Consider the following 21,470-nt stretch of genomic DNA (forward strand, 5'->3'; position numbering starts at 1 on the left):
TTGGGAGTATTTCATATATTCCCTCCAATATGATTTTTATTTCTTTTGAAGTTTCTATTTAATGTGATTTTTTGTTAATCCCACACGTTGGAAAGACAAACATAATTTTAGTAGTTTATAAGTGAATGGATTTCACAATATATAAATTGGAATATAAGAGTAGACACATAATATTAGAGTCACCCATTGCCAAGCACTGACCACACGCACACGCACACGCGACCCATAGACACACTGATGCTTTAAACGCACTTAGACACGCGACGCATTGACACATACATGTACGCATCATCGCAAGTGACAGAATTATTTTAATTCAAAAGAAATGATGCATTTTTTTCGTCTTTTTTTACAAATATTATTAACTGTCAATAAAAGTTATTTCACACATTTATGATAGAAACCGTTTTATTTATATTTAAATGAAATATTAATACTACTGTTATTACATCTGTTCGTTCTAAGATTAGTCTTCAGAATTTGCAATTTGCACACTATATAAATAGTATTATATCCTGAGGACATTATTTTTGCCAGATTCTCTTTTGCAGAACCCAATTCGTGAGTAGGAGATAATATTTGTCTTGGAGACAGATTAACAATCATCTCACTGTTTGCCATTTTCAATCTTTGTTGCTCTTCATTTTTCTAACATAATCCATGATGGTATTGTGTATTGGTGGGTGATCACCATTCTCCAAGTCTATTTATATTAACTCTCAAGGTAATAGTTTGATATATATTATTCATTATATAAATTAATATCAATTTTACAAACGTGTTTGTACTTTGAAATTGTTGTGCAGCCTTCCATTACAGAACAAGGTATGACCGGAGGAGGCTGGGAGCCGGAGGGTTTTGGCCAGAACCAATTTCTAAGTACACTGGAATATCATCTCCTACTCTAAGCAAACCATCAACATCGGCAGATAATAACAGATGTAACTTCATTTAAACCCCTGGACAACTCGGAATAATATTGCAAAAACAAATGACATTGAACTACAACAACATCAATTCTTGAGAGTGCACAGTTCGACAGGGTATGTACAGAGATGATCAATGACCAAATTTAAAAAAAAAAAACAAAAAACAGCATCACCCAATGAATAGCATATGCCACACTCAACCATGAGGGGCTTAATGGGTTTATCAAGCAGAAGAAGAAGCAGAAGCATTAGCTTTCAAGCACTGCTGACCATCTTGATAACGCTCTCAGAAGCGCGACTGTAAGGGTTATTTGGGTTTTGGGGAGTAGTCTTAATGGGATAGGACGCCTCCATTGCAATTCCACACTTGCCAGTAAACGTGCCGACGGCGTTGCGCTCTATCTTGATGTATCCATCCTCACCCCAGTTGGTTCCCCAGGAGTTCCTCACAAGCCAGTAATCTGCCCCATTCTCTGTGCCATATCCAACTGCAACCACTGCATGGTCTAGCTCTGACCCACATTCACCTGTAAATACACCCTGAAATACGATTTGAAGGCAATAAATACCTCATAGTATGAATGAAATTACACTCGAGCCAATTCATGAAAAGAACCAAAGATTGAACAAAGCTGTCCTTTGAGAAACATACAAGCCTACCCCTAATGCTAAATCCATCTTTATATAGTCACATCAGGAAACCCAACGAGAAAGAAATAGAACAGCAAGTAAGCTTACCGACTCGTAGAGCTGTAGAGCCCTGCCACTTGCTTCAATTGCAACACTCACAGGCTGATGCGCCACAGCCTTCTTCAACGCACTCTCATCATAGGGTGGGACATCCTCGTACCCATCAATGCTAACTACCTTTGAATTCTTCTGCAATAATCCAATACCAATAAACCCAAAAAAATATAAATAACAAAATAAACTTCAACAAAACACAAAAAAGAAAAACTGAAAATAAATTGAGAGACTTGGATACTGACCCTGGCCGTGTCGCATTTGCTGTTAACGCCTTGGTAAGGATAGTCTGCTTCGGTGTCCATGCCTCCATTGTTGATAATGAACTCGAACGCGTAATCCATGAGACCTCCGTTGCACCCGGCGTTGTATTCTCTGTCACAATCCACAAGTTCTTGTTCTGATAGAGAGATCAATTCGCTGGTGACGATTTGGTTTATGCCTTCTACCGTTGCCACGGTAGAGAACGCCCAGCAACTTCCTGCTCACCATTTACAAACAGAGTGTTTTTATTATTTTTATGGAACAGTTTCATTAAAATACTCGAGTTTTAGATTGTCATTTCGACAAACACATTCCCACAGTTCCTAACGTGAAGTCCAAATATAACAGTACGCTTTCGGCCACCAAAGAGTCTCAACTCAATGCTTCGACAAGCTTTTTCTTCGCTTTCCTTTTAATATTAATTGTCTTAATTGGAAATAAGAAATTAAGGAAAAAAAAAAAAAAATTGCTTACCGCAACTTCCTTGATCCTTGACAGAATTAACAGCACCTTTCACCCTCCAATCCACGGACGCCGGCAACTTTTCACCGGCTCTAAAAGCGTACCTCTGGCTGGGGTTCTTGGACTTCATGACCCTTCGTTTGGGGTCAGTCCTGGTGCCCAAGTACAAGGCACGGTACTCCTCGCTGGTCAAATCAGCAAAACGATTCAAGCCAACCTTGTAAGTGCGGTTTTGGGTGTTGTGCTCCTCGATGAACCTCAGATTATCCTTAAAAATCTCGAACCTCTTCTCGTTCTCTCCCAGCCCATTGTAAGCTTTCCCATGCCTAGCCAGCCACGACATGTACATGTCCTTCAACTCGGCGTCGGTTCGCCGAGTCTGTTGCTCGTGATTTTCGTTGTTGTAGCTGATGATGGACATGTCAGAGGCGGAAGAGGAAACAAAGAAGAGGAAGAGAAGAGTGCTGCTGATGGCTACGGACATGGTTACCATGCTGGAAGAAAATCGGTTGGGGGCCATTTTTCGTGGAGAACAGGAGAAGAGAACAAAGGAGCGGGCGTTTGATGAAGAATGTAAGGTGGGGTCGAGCTTATATAGAGAACGAATTTACCAACCAGAAAAAAAAAATTACACAATTACTCGCAAGAAAAGATAAGATGAATTTGTTAAATATCCTGGAATGATTCATGGGTATTGAGAGAGAGAGAGAGAGGAGAGAGAGGGGGGGGGGGGGGGGGGGGGGGGGCCTAACTCCTAGAAACAGGGGCACAGAACTGCGACACCATGTGGCCTCGTGGTTCTCGTTGGACATTAGAAATACAAGGCGAAGCAGAAGCCCGGCAGTTGCGAGTAGTTACGGAACCTCAATGCTGGGGAGTTGGGGAAGTTAAGTGAGAGCCTCCTATTTCAGCGAATGAAATATTGCCACGCTGGACGTCTTTGCTTAGATCAGAGGTAAGGCTTTTTTCTGAAACATGGCAGCCAACTTGAACTCCGTGCCACACTGATCTTTATGGGCAAAGAACTGAACAAAATTATAAAAAGAAAAAAACGAATGGCCGCCGAAAGCAAAAGAAGGGTTGCAGCCATAAAGCTCTACGATGACAAAAGCATTAAACACCCTTTTGTCCTCTTGATTAGTCTTTTTTTTTTTTTCTAGGATAAACCATCGTTCTCTGGATTACAGATTGCTGTGAGTTAAGATTGATTTTCGTAGCGCCATCATCAGGCATCAGACGAGACAGAAGAGTCTTTGGATTCTTTTTAGGCTTCTGAATACTGAATGCATCTCTCTGGAATCCTCACTCTAGAGATGTCTTAAAGACAGCTCTTCATGTATTAATATTGTTTGTGTCTCTCCACGACAAGGAAGACTTGCAAGGCTTTCAACTCAAAAACTTCTGGGAATTTGTTTGTTGTTGTTTTCAATCCAAAACAGAGTGTCGGGTCCTAAGAAATTTCCTTCCTTATCGCTTGGCACAATCAGCCCATAACCTGTTTTGAATTTTCGATAGGTCGTTCTCAATCCTTCTCTCCTCTGAAAGTTAGATCCAACTAACTATCAGCAGAGTCCCCCATCATGAAATGAAATCCAGCTACTCTGCCCACCAATCTCCCTCCCTTTATTCATTCAAAAATAAATTAAACAGGATATTTTGCCACTATTTTCAGTTTACGCCCAAAAAGATGGAGTAACTATTTTTGGTTCCCTTTTGGCACTTGTTCATAAATGCGTCTTCTGGGATTCAAAGAAAATGAACGGGAACCCACTACCCAATTGGTAGAAAGATCTGGAGAGGTTTTTTGAAACATGGGGCACCTGTTTCGGTTTTGATTCTCTCTGAAATTGCCCACTGTTTTGCAGTGAATGCTGAATTTATTACACTTGGTATTGTCTCCAAGATTTTTATCTCAAACGTCCCGTTACATCTCTCCATATTTTGAGATACGATATTTGTAATAATAAAATAGGCAAATCTCACACCTTTTTAATTTATGAAAAAAATTAAGAAATTAATATTTTAATAATAAATTTTAGTTTTTTTTAAATAAATTACGCGACATTTCTACACTCCACGGCTATATCTAATTGTACTCATCTTTTTTCAATCACAGAAAGATACCATAACTTGGGAATCTCACACTATATGGGGCGAGATTTGCCCCGCTCAGGGCATTCACATCTGTTGCCGTAAAGTATCGGATTCCTTATAATTTGAGATTCATTTTACGGTTTTGATCAAAATATCCCTATATTTGAATCCTTATTTTAGGAAAAATGTTTAGGAGATGAAACTATTTTTTTTCAATATTTTATTCTAATACATAAAATAATTTCTTCTTCCAATCATCTACATTTTCTCTAATATTCATATTTGTTATAGTTTTAAATAATAATTTTAAAATAATTTAATTAATTACAAAAATTTTAAAAAAAAATTAAAAATATTATCATATCCACAAAAAATAATTTAAATTTTTGTTTAAAATATTCAATAGAGTAATAGAGCAAAATATAAGAAAAAATATTGAGTAGTTAAGTTTGTAAATGGAAGTGAGAAAAAATAATTAATAAAGAAAGAATAGAGAAATATTATTTTAATAGAATAGAGAAAGGATAAGAAATGAGATGCAGAAAGTTTTTAAAAATGAGTAAAATTAAAGAATGTATTTTTTAACTAAATTACAGGAAATTTCATTGGAAATGAGATGGAATGCTCTTACAACTTACAAGGGGACGAACTATGTTGCTTCTGCAGTCATCACTGCCCCATAGGGAGTCCGCCCACACCTGTTCTAATGAAGGGATGGCGAAGGGGCTAGACTCACTTGGGCTCTTAAATTAGGCTCTAGAGACTCGTAGTTAAGCCCAACAAGCTATCAAATTTCAAAGTCCCGGACCCTACAAACCCCAAAGAAATACCACAAATTTAATCGAAATTAAGCCATTCAAAGCCAGAGTTGGCCTGATTGGCATAACTTTTAATCTTCAAAATGAAAGTTTGGATTAAAAATCCTCTCTAAAAAATAAAAAAAAGCCAGAGTCTATCCATATCCATATTTGAATGCTGCTTTTGGATTGAGTGACCCAAATTGTCCTGTTGGTCGCTCTATAGTACGAGGAACATGGTACGAACTAGTTACAGGTTTTATTTGTTTTTATTAAAATTGTCAACTTTGGCAAGTACGTGTGTGTCATCTCCGTATAGTCATTATGAGATCAGTTTGTCCCAAAGCTTCGACACTTCTACATATGATAGGTGATTCTCATATCCAATCCAACCAAGATCTGTACCTCCCAATTCCCTCCTTAACACTTCTACATAAATGCTTCCTAGGGATTGACAAATAAAATGATGAACATAAACCGGGTTGCCGGCTACGACTGGAGTGGTTGGGGGCATCAGATGTTAGTCCAGTCAAGTGTCAAGCACAATCGCAACAACAATGTTTTGTAATGAATGATGATTTTATTACATTTTGGTATCGTTTCTGAGAGGCCCAACTGAACGCAACTCTATAATTCCTATTTAGAAACGATTTCTGTATAAAGATTTGAAGCCTATTGGATACAAGCTTTCTACAAAGCATGAGACTCGTCAGGATCCAGTGAATATACCACTTTCATGAGGACCAGAATATGAATCACCCAACCAAAATAGAAAATCAAAGGCGAAAAAATGCAAGATTCAGGTGGAATTCAGGCTGAATCGCGTGACTGACCTGCTGTAACCAGTGCATTCGCTATGTACCCCGTAATACCTTGCTTCTCTGCTATATCAATTGAATCTTGAAGCTGAAAAGCCAGGGGTTTCAAATTCACACAGCATTATATTATCATTAGATGTACCGCGGTCATCTTTCAATTTTGTTCAGAATGCCTCACTGGAAGCCGTGTGTCTACTATTTTTGTGTCATGCTTTCTCTTACTACGAGTGCGTTTAGATCTGGGTGTTCGAGTCCTTGAAGAATGCTTCGCTATTTGCTCTTGGACACCAGTCACTACTTTTTCAGTAGATGGGAGTTCAGGAGGAGCATCCGGCCATGGTGTGCGTTTTGACGGGACAGTGATCTCCAAAGGAGGGTCAATTATCCATCTGTATAAAACACACCAAAAATCAATACATATTATGCATGCTGGACAGCTTCTTGAGTTAACAGAAATTGTAAAAGAAAATATAGATCCAATTACACTCGTTTGAGACATGCATATCATCGCAAAATTTATGCCTTTCATGTGTTCGTATAAAAGGAGTATATAAACTGGAGATAAAATCGCTCAAGATGACCAAAATATTGAACATTTTTAAAGAAAACAATTACACTTTCAACTTTGGGATTAGAATTTTTTTTAAAGTCGCATAATTTTTTTACGACGCAAAACCTCATCAAGGCAAGGCCTTTTGAACCAACCAAAACCCAAACACCATGCCACCCACCAAAACTCGGGGTGGGCGATGAGGCCCCGCAGCTCGTCCATCCACCCCCCCCCCCCCCCCCCCCCCCCCCCCCCCCCCCCCCCCCCCGCGTCTGGCCCCCATCAGCTACAAGTTGCAGTTGTAGGGCATCCACCCACATGGTGAAGCCATGCAGGGATGGGACCCAGGCTGGGCCCAGGCCTGCCCAGGATTATCCCTTGTCTGGCCCGCACACACATATTTAAAAAAATAGGTTTATAATGATACCCAAAACGGCGTCATATCATTACAAGATTACAAAACCCTACGTATAAATATTACATTTTCTCTCTCCTCTCATTTCTTTCATTCCAGACTCCCAGTCCCAGCCGCCTCCCTACCCCCCTCCCCTTCTCCGCTCCTTTTCTGATTTTTCTCCCCCGTCCGTCAAGTTTTCACGCCTCAGTGCCAATGGCCATGGTCCACGGCCACCATCCTTGACTTCTCTCTCATTTCTCTTCATCTCCCCCCTCTTCCCTTCTTCTCCTCTTCCTCTAAGATCGCAGAGATGAGAGAACTTCTCTCCGTAACTTCATTGTCATGGGTAACGGATGGTGGCTGCAACTGTGGGTGAAACTGGAGTCCGTGACATCGTGACAGGTATTAGTTGGACACGCAGGCAGGGGGGCGGGGACGGAGAGTTGGGCCAAGCCGCCCCCCGGCAGGGTTTGGGGGCCCAAACTGTCCCTTCCTCCCGCCCAAACAATATGGCATAGATATTTCAGTTCGCAAATTTAATTGGGGAAGGCCTTTTAGTTCACATGGCCAAGTAGCATTTACCTCGTGCAGAGTCTTAGAATCAAGCCCTAGGACATGGATGAGTTGAAGTAAAATGCAAAATCAATAAAGTTTGTGCTTATGGCTGAGAGTTCTTTTATGTAGCATACAAGAACAAAACGAAATTCTAATGAAAACCAAAAGAATGCATTCTGTCTCACATAGCATTTCTTTATTTGCTAGGCATTCAACAAAAAACTTGGTTGCAGTAAGAGGATATCATCACCACAAACCAAGTTAACTAGAATGTGACTTGTGAGTAATCAGAAACCTAGTAACTGGAAAAGGTGACTCATGAGCACCTATTCACCAATATCCATTTCACGAGAGTCCTTTGGAAGGACTGTAAACTGCCACTCAACATCCCATCCTTTCACTGCCACTCTCATCACCGAATGGATTAAGAGCATTCTTGAACCAACTCCTCTTAACATTCACCTTTGCACTTATCAATAAAGATTTCTTACTTATCAAAAAACACCTCTTGGCCATGTTGCACACAGTTGCATGAGAGCCGCATCTCTCTCTCTCTCTCTCTCTCTCTCTAAATTACCATTTCAGATTCATACTGTCACTCCAAAATACGCTAACCAGCCACAAAACCGTGTACTTTTGTGAAAGAGGACATTCTACTTTTGGGATTGCGATACAATTATTATGAATGCACAAAGATTCTACTCAAAAGTTAACGGACAGGCTCAATATAGCGTTATTCTAAAAATGCATAATTCCCAGTTAACATCAGGCAACAGTTTTCTAATGTATTTTGTTTTTATCAATAAATTTGTCAAATGTTTACTAAAACAATCAGGCCACAGCAGTTACCGATAGAGTTGAAATGAGCATAGTTCATATACTGGGTTCTTAAGCAATTTGTCAGGATAGAGGCAATGTCAAGTCTTGATTCATTGTTGAGCATTGGGAGATCACAAAAGGCACACAGCCAAAAGACAGTGAGCTACTTCGGACCTTATTTTATGTTTAAAAATAAATATAAAAATAAGGTGGCACATTAAAAGTAAGGTCACTTAGTTTCTGCTTCAAATAGCTTGCATTTATTTTCTTTGGCAGATTCTCTCCGTACACTGTTATTTTGCAATGGTGATTGTGGGTGTTTGATTTTGTTTTCTCTTGATCATACGGGAAAGAAGATGGGTCCTTCGAAACTGGTTGTCATTGAGTTGAAATCATTTGAGGTGTCAAGGGAGGGCCATGGGGTGCTCATTACGGAAAGAGGATGGAAGTTTGTAAAACACATGCGATTGGGGTTGGCTACAACATGCTGGTTCATCAAAGCGTTAGAGGACTGCCTGAAGATGGAAAGAAAGGAATTTTATACAGGCTATCGGGAAGGGGATAGTGGTTTCATATAGGGGTGGCAATATGTGATACTACCCGTTAACCCAACACGAACACGACACGATAAAAGCAGGTTAGGGTTTAGCCTTAACGGGTTCGGGTCAAAACGGGTTGACCCGTTAAGACACGATTGCTTAACGGGTTGATAACGGGTCAACCCGTTATGACCCGTTAAAAAAGTTAAAGTTACAATTATACCCTTATACCTAAAAATAAAATTGTTGAAATTTTAATTTTTATATTTTTATTATTTGGATTGTAATTTTGGACTTGTAGTTAGTTTTATATTTTTTTTTATAGATATTGAGATTTTAAAATTTATATAAAATTATGTTAAACTTAACTAGATCAAACAAGTTAATTTCGGGTCTGTTCAACCGATTTACATAAACGGGTTAAAACGTGTTAACACGACACGACCCGTTAACACGATTTGACACCCCTAGTTTCATAGCACAGAGGTGTTCAAACTCCCAAGGTGTATTCATGGCTCTAGTGGAGTACAGAGGGGGTGGGCGCCGAAAATGTATCTTTATACCAGAAGATAGAGATGGAAAGGGTTGGAGGAAGCTGGCAGAGATTTTGAGGGAGGTTGGAAATGACGGTGGCGCTGGGAGGTCCGGATTGCCAGAGACGATGGTTGTCTTCTACACAGACGTACATGGAGGCCCTCCAGCAACCAAGGGCCCTGGGCTATCATGAACAGGCCAGGCTAGGTGTTGTCTCTGACATTTCGACGCGATGGAGAGGAAAGGCAGCACTGTAGAGGTCAGGAAGTGGAGCTGTGTCTGTAGGGGCTCTGAGTATTGAGGGTGGTGGCGAAGCTGTTGTCGGGCCAAATAAGGAGAAGATGATTCGAGTGCTGGCTGAAATGCAAAAGCAAATGAATGAGCTGCAGATTAATATGAATTGGGTGAAACGGTGCATTGAGGAGGATAGTGTGATGGGGGTGGGCTTGGTTTTGGGTGATGGGCCAAGTGAAGATGAGGCTGGGTTGTACATAGACGGGGGTTTGGGTAGAAAGGAGATACACACGGGCAGTGGGCCTGGGCCTAAGCCCGTGAGCTTGAGTCAGTCCATCTGCGAGAGAGGGGGCAAAGCCCGTGAGCCAGCCTGTATGCGGGGGGGTGACAAAGCCCATGTGGAAGCCAGTGTCGAAGGAAGGCCTTGGGCCTTCGACTGGCGGGAGTTTGATACCCTCGCTGATAACTGCTACGCCGCACATGCACCTGGTAGAGGTGAGCTCATCGGAGTCACAAATGGCATAGACGACGGCGGGAGTGGTGACAGAGACCCCTCTCGACTGCCCTTCTGAGCCAGAGGACGCCGATGAGTGCGTTGGTGCTGTTTCTCTGGCTCATCTGAACCAGATAACGCCGGCGAGCGAGGAGAAGGAGGATGCAACCCTTCTGTCGACGGCAGCAGCTCCAACAAAGGCTCTAATGCAAGTGGAAGACACGGTTGTTCCCAAAGACACTGTTTCAAAAGAAAAAAGGGACGTGGGGGCAGATGAGGGGTCGGATATGAGCATTATTCCGATACAAGGACCTCCAGATTGGGAGTATGAGCCGACAGTCTCGCAATGGACTAACAGGGAGGGGGAACCATGTCCTTTAAACTGTTTACTTCCAGAACAGTTCAATGCTTCGAATTGGGTCTTACAAATGGTAAAAGAAATTCAACATATTGTTGGGATGGAGTGTGAAGGTTATGAGGTGTAGTTTATGGCACTGCTCACAGCCATTGAAGCTGGTCATCCCAAAAAATCAGTTTCAAAACAGCAGAGGGAGCTAAACAGGCTCATGTGGTCTCTTAACTATGAGGGTAGTGCAAGCCGAGAGAGATCCAAAGGGAAGGGAAGAGCACTTATTTCATGAAGCCGAAAATTGTTTCTTGGAATGTGCGAGGGCTCAACGAGGCAAATAAATGCTTTCAAATAAAAAACTTACTTCGTGAATGGAGGGCGGATATTGTATGTTTACAAGAGACCAAACTGAAATTTGTTACAAGAAGGATTGTTAGAAGTATTTGGAGTTGCACATATGTGGATTGGGCTTATCTTGTAGCTGATGGGGCGTCAGGGGGTGTGTTAGTGATGTGGGATAGAAGAGCAGTAGAGAGAATGGAAGACTTTATAGGGGAGCACACAGTGGCAGTGTCTTTTAGAGATGTGGAAGATTACTTTATGTGGGCCCTTGCTGGTATTTAAGGGCCAAATTTGGACAGTAATAGAAGTATGTTATGGGAAGAATTAGCTGGAGTAATTAGTTGGTGGGAATTACCATGGTGTATAGGAGGTGATTTCAATATTGTAAGATTTCCAAGCAAACGCTCAGGTGATAGTAGAATGAGACCAGCAATGCGAGAATTTTCAGATTTTATTTTTGATTTGAATTTGGTGGATATCACTCTCACAAGAGGGGCATTCACGTAGTCTAATAATCATACGTGGTCGAGATTGGATAGATTTTTAGTATCTTCGGAGTGGGAAGCTCATTTGAATTTGAAGGAGGCTGTCTCGTTTGGGCTCGGATCATTTTCCAATCTTGCTTGATTGTGGAGGTATCCAAGGTGAGCGGCGGTACTTTAAATTCAAAAATATGTGGCTGAAGACGGAAGGTTTTGTGGATAGGGTTGGGCAATGGTGGTCCTCTTATCATTTTGAAGGAACTCCTAGTTTCATTCTTGCAGGTAAATTGAAAGCTTTAAAAAATGACCTGAAGCTTTGGAACACACACTCTTTTGGCAATATAGGGGAACGAAAGAAGTCTATTTTGGTAGAGCTTCAAGAGCTAGAGAGGACACAGGAGGGGCGGGCTCTTTCCTTGGAAGAAGTTTCCCAAAAGTCAGAGGTGGCTAATGAATTAAAGAGGGTCATCTTGTTGGAAGAGATTTCGTGGCGGCAAAAATCTAGAGCTTTGTGGTTGAAAGAGGGGGATCGAAGTACAAAATTTTTTCATAAGATGGCAAATTCCCACAGGAGAAACAATACTATAGAAATGTTGAACATAGAGGGTGTAGCATGTACTGAGGCTCCTGTAATCAAAGATCATGTTGTTGGTTTTTTTGAACGCTTGCTTACAGAACAAAGGGGGTGGCGTCCTAAGATCGATGGGCTGGCTTTTGACTCTATTGAACCACAGGATGTCTTGAGATTGGAGAGGCCTTTTGGGGAGGTGGAGGTCCTTGATGTGGTGAGGAAGATGGCCAAAGATAAAGCACCTGGGCCGGATGGGTTTTCTATGGGATTTTTCCAAACTTGTTGGGAAGTGGTGAAAGAAGACTTGATGAAGGTGTTTCAGGAATTGTTCATAGCTGGAAAATTTGAAAGAAGCCTTAACACCACATTCATAGCTTTAATTCCTAAGAAGATAGGTGCATCAGATGTCAAAGATTTTTGGCCTATTAGTCTTGTGAGTGAGGTGTATAAGATTATTTCTAAGGTGCTTGCAAATCGACTAGGGGAGGTGTTGGGGAAGATCATCACAAAACCCCAAAATGCATTTGTACAAGGAAGACAGATCCTAGATTCAGTCCTTATTGCTAATGAGTGCATAGATAGCAGACAAAAATCTGGTAATTCTGGAATCCTGTATAAGTTAGATATGGAGAAGGCTTATGATCATGTTAATTGGGATTTCTTAATCTACTTGCTTGGGAGATATGGGTTTGGGGAGAAATGGTGCACGTGGATTAGATGGTGCATATTGACAGCAAAATTCTCAATGTTAGTTAATGGTAACCCAAATGGTTTCTTCCACAGTTCTCGAGGTCTGAGAAAAGGAGATCCTCTATCCCCGCTCCTCTTTGTCATCGTTATGGAGACCCTGAGCAGAATGATTTCGGCGTTGGTTAGCAATGGCTTCATGACCGGTTTCTCAGTGGGGGACCCCTCTAGGGGTATTATTAACATCTCTTACTTGTTATTTGCAGATGATACACTTATATTTTGTGAGGTAGAACAAAACCAATTGCGGACATTGAGGGCACTCTTACTTTGCTTTGAAGCGGCATCGGGGCTGAAAGTAAACCTTGAAAAATCAGAATTGGTACTAGTTGGTAATGTCCGTAATATCAGACAACTGGCTAACACTCTAGGATGCAAGGTGGCTGCCCTACCTTTGAAATACCTGGGCCTACCAGTGGGGGCTGCCCCAAGGACTGCAACAATATGGGATACGGTGATTGAGAGGATTGAACGCAGATTGGCTGGGTGGAAGAGACTGTACTTGTCAAACTTTAATCAAAAGTACTTTCTCTAATCTACCAACTTATTTTCTATCTCTTTTTCCAATTCCATCAAGCGTGGCGACCCCAATTGAGAAACTATATAGGGAATTCCTTTGGAGTGGCATGGGGACCGAATTTAAATTCCACCTTGTCAATTGGAGTAAGGTATGTTCCCCACTTCCCATGGGAGGGCTGGGTGTTAGAAACTTAAAGATTTTCAATAGGGCATTACTTGGAAAATGGTTGTGGTGCTATAACACAGAACCGGAAGCCCTATGGAAATCAGTAATTGACCACAAATATGGAAGCATGTGGGGGGGTGGTGTAGTAGAGAGGTAAATGGGCCCCACGGATTGGGGACTTGGAAGTACATCAGTAGGGGATGGGAGGTGTTTGTTCGTCACACTAGAGTAGTGCTAGGAGATGGTTCTAGAATAAAATTCTGGAGTGATGTATGGTGTGGAAACAATAGACTAAAAGATTTATTCCCCTCAGTTTTTAGGATTGCACGTCAGAAAGAAGCTTCAGTGGCGGACTTTATGGTGTTAACTGGAGATCTAGTACAGTGGAACATTGTTATTAGTAGGGCGGTTCAAGACTGGGAAGTTGGTAGCATTGAAGAGTTCTTTCAATTGTTGTATTCCGTGAAACCGATCATCCAAGGAAATGACAAGTTGTGGTGGGTACCGGCTAGTAAAGGCATATTTTCAGTTCGCTCGTTCTATAAGTCTCTCACACAGGCCCAGAACATTCAGTTTCCATGGAAAAAGATATGGCAAAATAAGGAGCCTCCCAAAGCAACCTTTTTTGCATGGACAACTTCATTGGGAAAGATCTTGACAACGGATAATCTGCGAAGACGTGAGGTGATCATATTAGATTGGTGCTGCATGTGTAAGAAGAGTGGTGAAACGGTGGATCATCTTCTATTGCATTGTGATGTTGCTAGAGCGTTATGGGCTGAGGTGTTCAACAGGATAGAGATAGCTTGGGTTATGCCCGCCACAGTGGAGGCACTCCTGGCTTGCTGGACCACTATAGGAGGTTTATCACAAATCAAAGAGGTGTGGAAAATGGTCCCTATTTGTATTCTATGGTACTTATGGCAAGAACGAAATAACAGGACGTTCGAAGACAAGGAGAGATCTTTTGAGGATCTTAGTCTTTTTTTGTTAGGATGTTATTTGTATGGTCCATAGCTATAGACTTTAATGGCTTAAACTTGGCCGAATTTCTTGTTTCCTCTTCTTCTTCCTAGATAGGTGTTTTCTCTTTTTACACCATCTTGTGTACTTTGGGCTATGCCTATTCTTTAATACAATCATTTACTTATCAAAAAAAAAAAAAAAGGTTTCTGCTTTAATGTATCAGCTTTTGTGGTTAAGCAGAAAGGATGCAAGGTAGGACAGCCTTAGAATTTCAAATGGGGAAGGACATATGAAGGAAGGTGGTGAGATGGCTGCTAAATGTTCTAAGGTGATGGAGGATTGATTGAGCAGGACAAGGAGGCTTTATGTACCATGCAGGTCCGTTTAAAGAAGTAACAAATAGCTTCTGCAGAGAGCTTAAAGAGTCAAGTGCACAGAGAACCACAGAAGAATAAACATGGGATCTGTAACGACAACTAGCAAGGAGTTTAGGTCCACAGGACATTCTACCAGCAGAACCCTACAAACTAGTCCTGTGGATAAAGCAAATAAATCCTGCAGCCCCAAACTCCTTGCTGTTACAGATCCTCAGCTACTCAGCAAACAATATTAATCCCCAAGTGAGATATCATTTACAAACAATCAGAATTCAACATATTCCGGTCTGTAACTTCATTGCAAAGCAACATACACATAACTTTAACCAGACAGCTTGTATTACCATGAACAAAGCATGATCAAGATAAAATGCTAGCATATAGATTCAGGAGATTTATGATATTCAGGCTCGTACATGCATACAGAGGCAAATTTTTAGATAAAACCTCAAAAAAAAATAGTCAGCAAGCATTCTACTCAATTCGAGGTCAATAGATAGAGGAGTAACCATCCATTAGTTTCTAAAGATATTCCTAGACACGTGTACACAGTTGATGCATCTTATAACTCAACATGAAGCTGTGCCCAACATATCAAAGAAGGTAATGTAACAAGGAAAAACGATCAATAAAACAAAACACATGACACAACTTCTAGAGGTTTGACCATTTTGAGGGTAAAACATGAAACAATCAATCCATTCAAATGCCCCTACAATCAAAGACAAGTAGAAAACGGTTTCTTCCCAAAATTCCATTCTCAATAAGACGAGACAAGCAAGGAAAGGTTGGTACTAGATCAGCCACCGTATTTCACCTTCTCGATAAGATGTTATAAATTAGGAAGTTGCATATGGGCTATATATGGTACACTTAAATTAATATAGATAAGTGAACTAAGACTTGGATTATTTCACTCAAACTGCAACCCCAGCAGATCAGAGGAACTTTGAGGCACAAAAGCATCTAGGAAAGATAAATTGCATACTTGATGCTTAATTCTCATGTGGTCCACCTTCAAAAAGTATGTTTTTTAATAATGTTTGATTTCCAAAACTCTTAAGGAGCAGTGCTTGAAATAATAAGTAATATATGGCATTCAATCAGCTTAACTCTACCGAGAAGTTCACCTTGTTGTCTAAAACTAGAAAGTCGTAGATGCCCTTTCACTGATGTTCCAATTTCAACTTATAAAGGAATAAACAAATAAGTTGTTTTCTATAGTATCAACATGATCTTTATACATTCAATGACGTTGGGAAGATAATCATCAACAATCAGGTAAAAAGAATTCTAGCATGCAAAAAATGAGACAAAGGTCAGCACATCAAAACCTTCAATAATTGATATTTATTTCGGGCAACATGACAAAGATCTAAAATGGCTTTGCACTGCTCACCTAACTCAGCTTTTACACTAAACAAAGCAGATATTCCAAAAGGCAAAACTCAATTATGTCAGAATCATTAGGAAGCAAGACATTTGCAATAGCAAGAGAGAAACGACTCACCCAGGAGGAAATTTGCTGTCCGCACGAGCTTCAACTCGAAGCCACCAGAGCAATATCTGCCGCCCACAGCTTCCAAGTGGCTCCACCATAGAAAAATCCTTTAGCAGAAATAAAGGACTCTCTATGTCCTCATCGTTGTGAGTTAATGCATCTAGATCCTTGACCCACTCTGGCCTGTCTTCAGCATCCTTCCAAAGCAACTGGGAATTCAACACAAACCCAGCCCATTCAAGCTTCCTGGGCAACACAATCCCTCGATCACCAATGTAAGTAGCACTCTTCCCGAGATACGGAAGAGAATTAAAGGTGTGCCATCCAGCCAATTGATTGGATGAGTTACAGGCAGGACCCTGAACAGGCAGTGATGGGTTCTCCTCATCCTCGTTTTTCTCAATTACAGACGCAGAGGACTCATCTGCATCGCTCGAATGTGCAAGTATCCCAACCGAAAGAGCACCAACCCATCTGACATTCTGAATCTCATCAAAGAGCTCCATACTATGCATATTACTATCATCTGCAAACATCACGATCCCATCCAGCTTCTTTTCTCTCACAATTCTGCTCAATCACAGACCCACTGGATGAAATTCATATTCTAACAACAACCGAAATCCCCTACTCAATTAATAACAAAAACCAAGAAAATGAAGCACATAGCTTAATTACATTACAACGTTTGGTTAATCTTAAGTTTATTTTCCAGTCTTCTACAGTAGAGAATGTAGAAGTTTTCTCAGCAACCAAAAATAATTACAAGATACAAGCAAGGCAGAAAAGCAAGAACATTCACCTCAAAGCGTGAAGCCGCATCCGAGCCTCCAAATGGTGCCGTCCCTCCACGAATTCGGCATCCGCTGACGGAATCCAACGTGGATAGTCCGAAGCCCAGACTTAGCGAAGAGCGAAGCGGTCTCGTTGGTGGTTCCACCGGCCTCAACCACGATCCAGACGAGATCGTACGGAACCAGCATGAGCGAGTGCATCACGCCTGTCAAATGCAGCGCCTGGAACGTCCGTACATAGGTCGGCGTGATCACGATGACTGTCCTCGGGTTCTTGAGCCCGAACTGAAGTCTCTGCTCCTTCTGGACCCTCTCGATGATCTGATGAGCCCTCATGACCTCGACGGGGTTCGGGTGAGGCCAGGGCCGGATTCGGATCCCGTGTCTTCCGACCACAACTCGACTACTGCCAGAGCTCCCGCCCGCCATGGACGTTATGTTCCCCGGCGGAAACTCGAGATCCCGAATCGGAGTGGAGTGAACGGTGAGGGTCTGGGCGAGCTCGGAGGCGGTGCGAAACGGCGAGGTGTAGAGGTTGGTGGTGGCAGAGGTGGAGAAGAGGAACAAGAAGACCAGCCGTGAGAAGCGGAAGCCGAGAAAGAGACTAATGAGGCAGCAGAGTCCGTGCAGTACCAGCCAGAAGATCGCAGAGGGGGACTTGATCGAACTGTCAGAAGAGGAATCCAACGGCCCAGATGACCTGAAGCTGTTGCTCCGACGGTTCAAGTAGCTTTGCTGTAACGCCGAGAGCTTCATCTTCTCTTTCCCTCTCTCCGGCACTGTCTTTAGCTGTCTCTTTGTTCTCTCTTTGTCTGTGTATGCGTCTGAGAGCTGTGATTTGTGGGGCTACTTGAGTTTGTTTGGAAGTTTGGGTTCGATTTGGTGGTGGTGATGGTGGTGGAGGAGGAGGTGGTGATGCGGATTAGGCTGGTGGGGTTAGGGAGTGGTTTGATTTAATCAGAGTTTTCTTTGGGTTTACGAATGAATCGCTGTGTCCGCCTCTTTTCTTTTCTTTTCTTTTTCTTTTCTTTTCTTTTTTCTTAAAAGAATTCATTTCTTTCTTACTTCTTATAACAACTACAACGACAACAACAGAAAACAGCGAGGTTGGATAGACAGTGGAGCCCATTAGTGTAGGGACTAAGGCCCCTCGTGATGGGCTCACTTTCGGACAGTGAAGTTTTGGTTTGAAAGACCAGCACGAGGTAATTTTGAATGTTTTTTACTCGGTCGCTTTTAAGAATGTGTTTGAACGTTGAAATAATTTAAGTTGAATTGAGTTGATAAAATATTATTAAAATATTATTTATTATTATTATTATTATTATTATTTTAGAATTTAAAAAAGTTGAATTATTTATTATATTTTATGTTGAGATTTGAAAAAGTTGTAATGATAAATTGAAATGAATTGTGTTTCCAAACGAAACTGTTATATACACGACTTTTGACTTATTCCATTTTTCTTTTTTTTATTGAAACTTGACCGATTTGATGATGACACGTGTTTCTTGTATTTTGTTACGACATGCATACTTGTTGACATGTGGATAATTATTACAGTCTTATTTTATCCATGGATAGTCTTTCTATCTATGTATCTAATAATTATAGCATTTTGAAAATATAATTCTTAAGCATTTTTATCGGAGGAATTAAAGCCTCCAAAGTCCGGATTCAAATAAGTAAAAGCTTTGAAGTGGTGACAAGTCGATTGAGTGCTTGAGAAAAGAGCTAGGAGTTTACGGCAAGGTTGGTAAAAACAATGATTTGGCCGGTAAGAAACCAAACCGATTTTAATCAACATTTTAAATCATTCACTGAACCACTTCAATTTATTAATTCTAACTGATTTTAAATTGATTTGAGTCGATTTAAAATTATATTTATTTTTAAGTTGTATAATAATTGAGTTTTTCTTTTAATATTTTGCACAAAATATGATAGAACTAAACCTATATTAACTTTTAATCATTGTATTCAATAAGAATTACATAAAAATTCAAAGACAAAACATATAGCTCTTTATTTTTTTTAGTTGAATGAAAAATTAAGAAGATGAATGAGTATTTTATATTAAATTTATGGTTGTGCATAAAATACTACATTTGCCACGTATTTATAACTCATGGTTTTTATATTTTTTCATATATAAGGCAAAAAAAAAATGTCTGAGTATTGAGGTTAAATACTTAAATTATATATTTATTGAAAAAAAATTAGACTCATATCATATTTTTATTGAAATTAGTCAATAAATTTATATTTAACTTTTTTATACATGATATAAGATGCTTGAATTGCATCAAAAATATGATTTTTAATATTTTTTTTTATCAATATTGAAATTTTCGATTTAGAATTGTCATGAATCGTTGATTCATTGAATCAATCTTTGCTCAATGCAGAACCCGATTCCAATTTTTCAAACCTTGATTTATGGGTAATTTAAAACTTGGACATCTTAATTTGGGCTAGGCTTTTAAAGTTAAAAAATGCTATTTATTATTCTCACACCACGTACCAATATATGATTTATTATTTTTATATTTTTATTTAAACACATATATTTACAATATGTGTGTTTAAATAGAAGGACAAAAATAATAAATCATATGTTAGTACGTGGTATAAGGAATGATAAGTAGATTTTTTGTAAAAAAATAATAAATAAATAAAACATTTTTTATATTTCGAAAAGATATAAATATATATATATATATCACGTAGATGTCAATGTATATAATGTTTGGTATACGAATAGTGTTTAATATAATAAGATTCACATATTATATTTATTTATTTTCAAATTATAAAATATATTTAAATTAATAAACTACAAGAATGCTTAATTTATTTTATTTGTAGCCTCAGTGACCATGGTAGATTGGTAAGTAGGGATAACAATATGTGATGCGATATGTTAATCTAACACAAATATAATGCGAAATTAACTAATTTGAGTTTGATGTTAACGGGTCGGATCAAAACATGTTAACCCATTAAGACGTGATTCATTTACGGGTCAATCCATTTAATCCGTTAGTGACGCATTTACATTCGTTAATTTTTTTACTTAAAATTACATTTATATCATTTTTAACTTAAAAACAAAAATACTATAACCCCATTTTGTATTTCTTAACTCTCTCTTAGACCCTCACTCTTTCTCAGTTCTCACAAGTCACAACTACCTCCCTTACTTCTTTTAGATTGTAATTTTAGATTTATATAGTCAGTTTTATATTTTTAGGAAATATTATGATTTTAACTTTTATGTGAAATTATATTAATCAGTTCAAATATATTATTTGGATTCATTCAATCCATTTATATAAACAAATTAAAACGAATTGTGTCGTGTTAAAATTTAAAAATTTGATCCGTTAAGTTTACCTGATCATATTCGGGTTGGTCGAGATCATATAATATACACATAATAACATGATTTATCACCCCTAAATTAGTAGGTTACAAATTTTAAGAAACACGATACACGTGTTGCCTCAATTTTCTAGACAGTTGCTCGCTTTTTGCTGCGATTTTGTCGGCAACCAGTAAAAAAACTGGACGCAATTCAAATAAAAGGATGAGTCTTCGAAGCAAAGTAGAGAGTGGAATATGGAGAATTGATGTTTGCCCTTGTTTGACAGATGCCCTGCCAAACAATGAAGTTGGACATATTGACCCATGTCACACTGCCATGCACCAAAGTTCACTATCTCTCTCTGTTTTCGTTCTCGTAACAACTCAACTGGGCTGTGCGATAAAAGAAGGTGGGAAAGTACGAGAATGGAGGCTGACCCATTTAGTTATTAGTAAGAAAAAAGCTTTAGTTATATAATAGGAATTTTATAAAAATAAATTTATAAATTAATATAACTTCACGATATATTCAATTATAAAAATATTTTTATTATAAAATAAATTTAATATATTACATGAAAGTACGTCAATTTATAAATTTATTTTATTAAATTTTTTTATATATATATGTAACATTTATCTAATATTAATAAAACAAATAATGCACGGTTGGGAAAAGGGTTAGAACCAAACCCCGCCCGAAGGTAGAGTATGGAACAGGAAAAGGGTTGCGGATTGGGAGGAGGGGTGGTTGGGGTTGGTGCTTGATTAGCATATATCACCCGAAATGAGTTTGTTTCCTTTATAGGGAGGCAACAAGTCAAGGTACCTTTTTTTAAGCATCATTTTAATTCCGACTTTAAATATGTTACGTTTGGATGTTGAATTGAGATGAGATGATAAAATATTATTAAAATATTATTTTTTAATATTATTATTATTTTAAAATTTGAAAAAATTAAATTATTTATTATATTTTATGTTAAAATTTAAAAAAATTATAATAATGAGTTGAGATTAGTTGAGAGAAATTTAAATTTCAAACGTAGTTTTAACACCCA

The 21,470-nt window shown here is 39.3% G+C and overlaps 2 protein-coding genes across 2 annotated transcripts; both read right to left on the reverse strand.

The window, feature by feature from the left end:
• Positions 1 to 1,164: 1,164 nt before the first annotated feature.
• Positions 1,165 to 3,114, reverse strand: LOC121249654 (cysteine proteinase COT44-like). The gene is made up of 4 exons (XM_041148386.1): positions 2,412 to 3,114; positions 1,919 to 2,154; positions 1,668 to 1,808; positions 1,165 to 1,469 (listed from the first exon to the last, which is right to left on the reverse strand). Exons 1-4 carry the CDS (start codon positions 2,917 to 2,919, stop codon positions 1,185 to 1,187), a joined length of 1,170 nt encoding a protein of 389 aa, XP_041004320.1. The 5' UTR covers positions 2,920 to 3,114; the 3' UTR covers positions 1,165 to 1,184.
• Positions 3,115 to 5,855: 2,741 nt separating this feature from the next.
• Positions 5,856 to 18,083, reverse strand: LOC121249492 (beta-1,4-xylosyltransferase IRX14). Its single transcript, XM_041148200.1, is given in 4 exon segments — positions 5,856 to 6,497; positions 16,259 to 16,819; positions 17,052 to 17,091; positions 17,094 to 18,083. Coding segments are annotated over 4 exon segments (1,542 nt in total). The 5' UTR covers positions 17,800 to 18,083; the 3' UTR covers positions 5,856 to 6,262.
• Positions 18,084 to 21,470: the final 3,387 nt, after the last annotated feature.

The sequence above is a fragment of the Juglans microcarpa x Juglans regia genome, chromosome 1D (genome assembly GCF_004785595.1).
Source record: "Juglans microcarpa x Juglans regia isolate MS1-56 chromosome 1D, Jm3101_v1.0, whole genome shotgun sequence".
In the NCBI taxonomy this organism is placed as follows: Eukaryota; Viridiplantae; Streptophyta; class Magnoliopsida; order Fagales; family Juglandaceae; genus Juglans; species Juglans microcarpa x Juglans regia.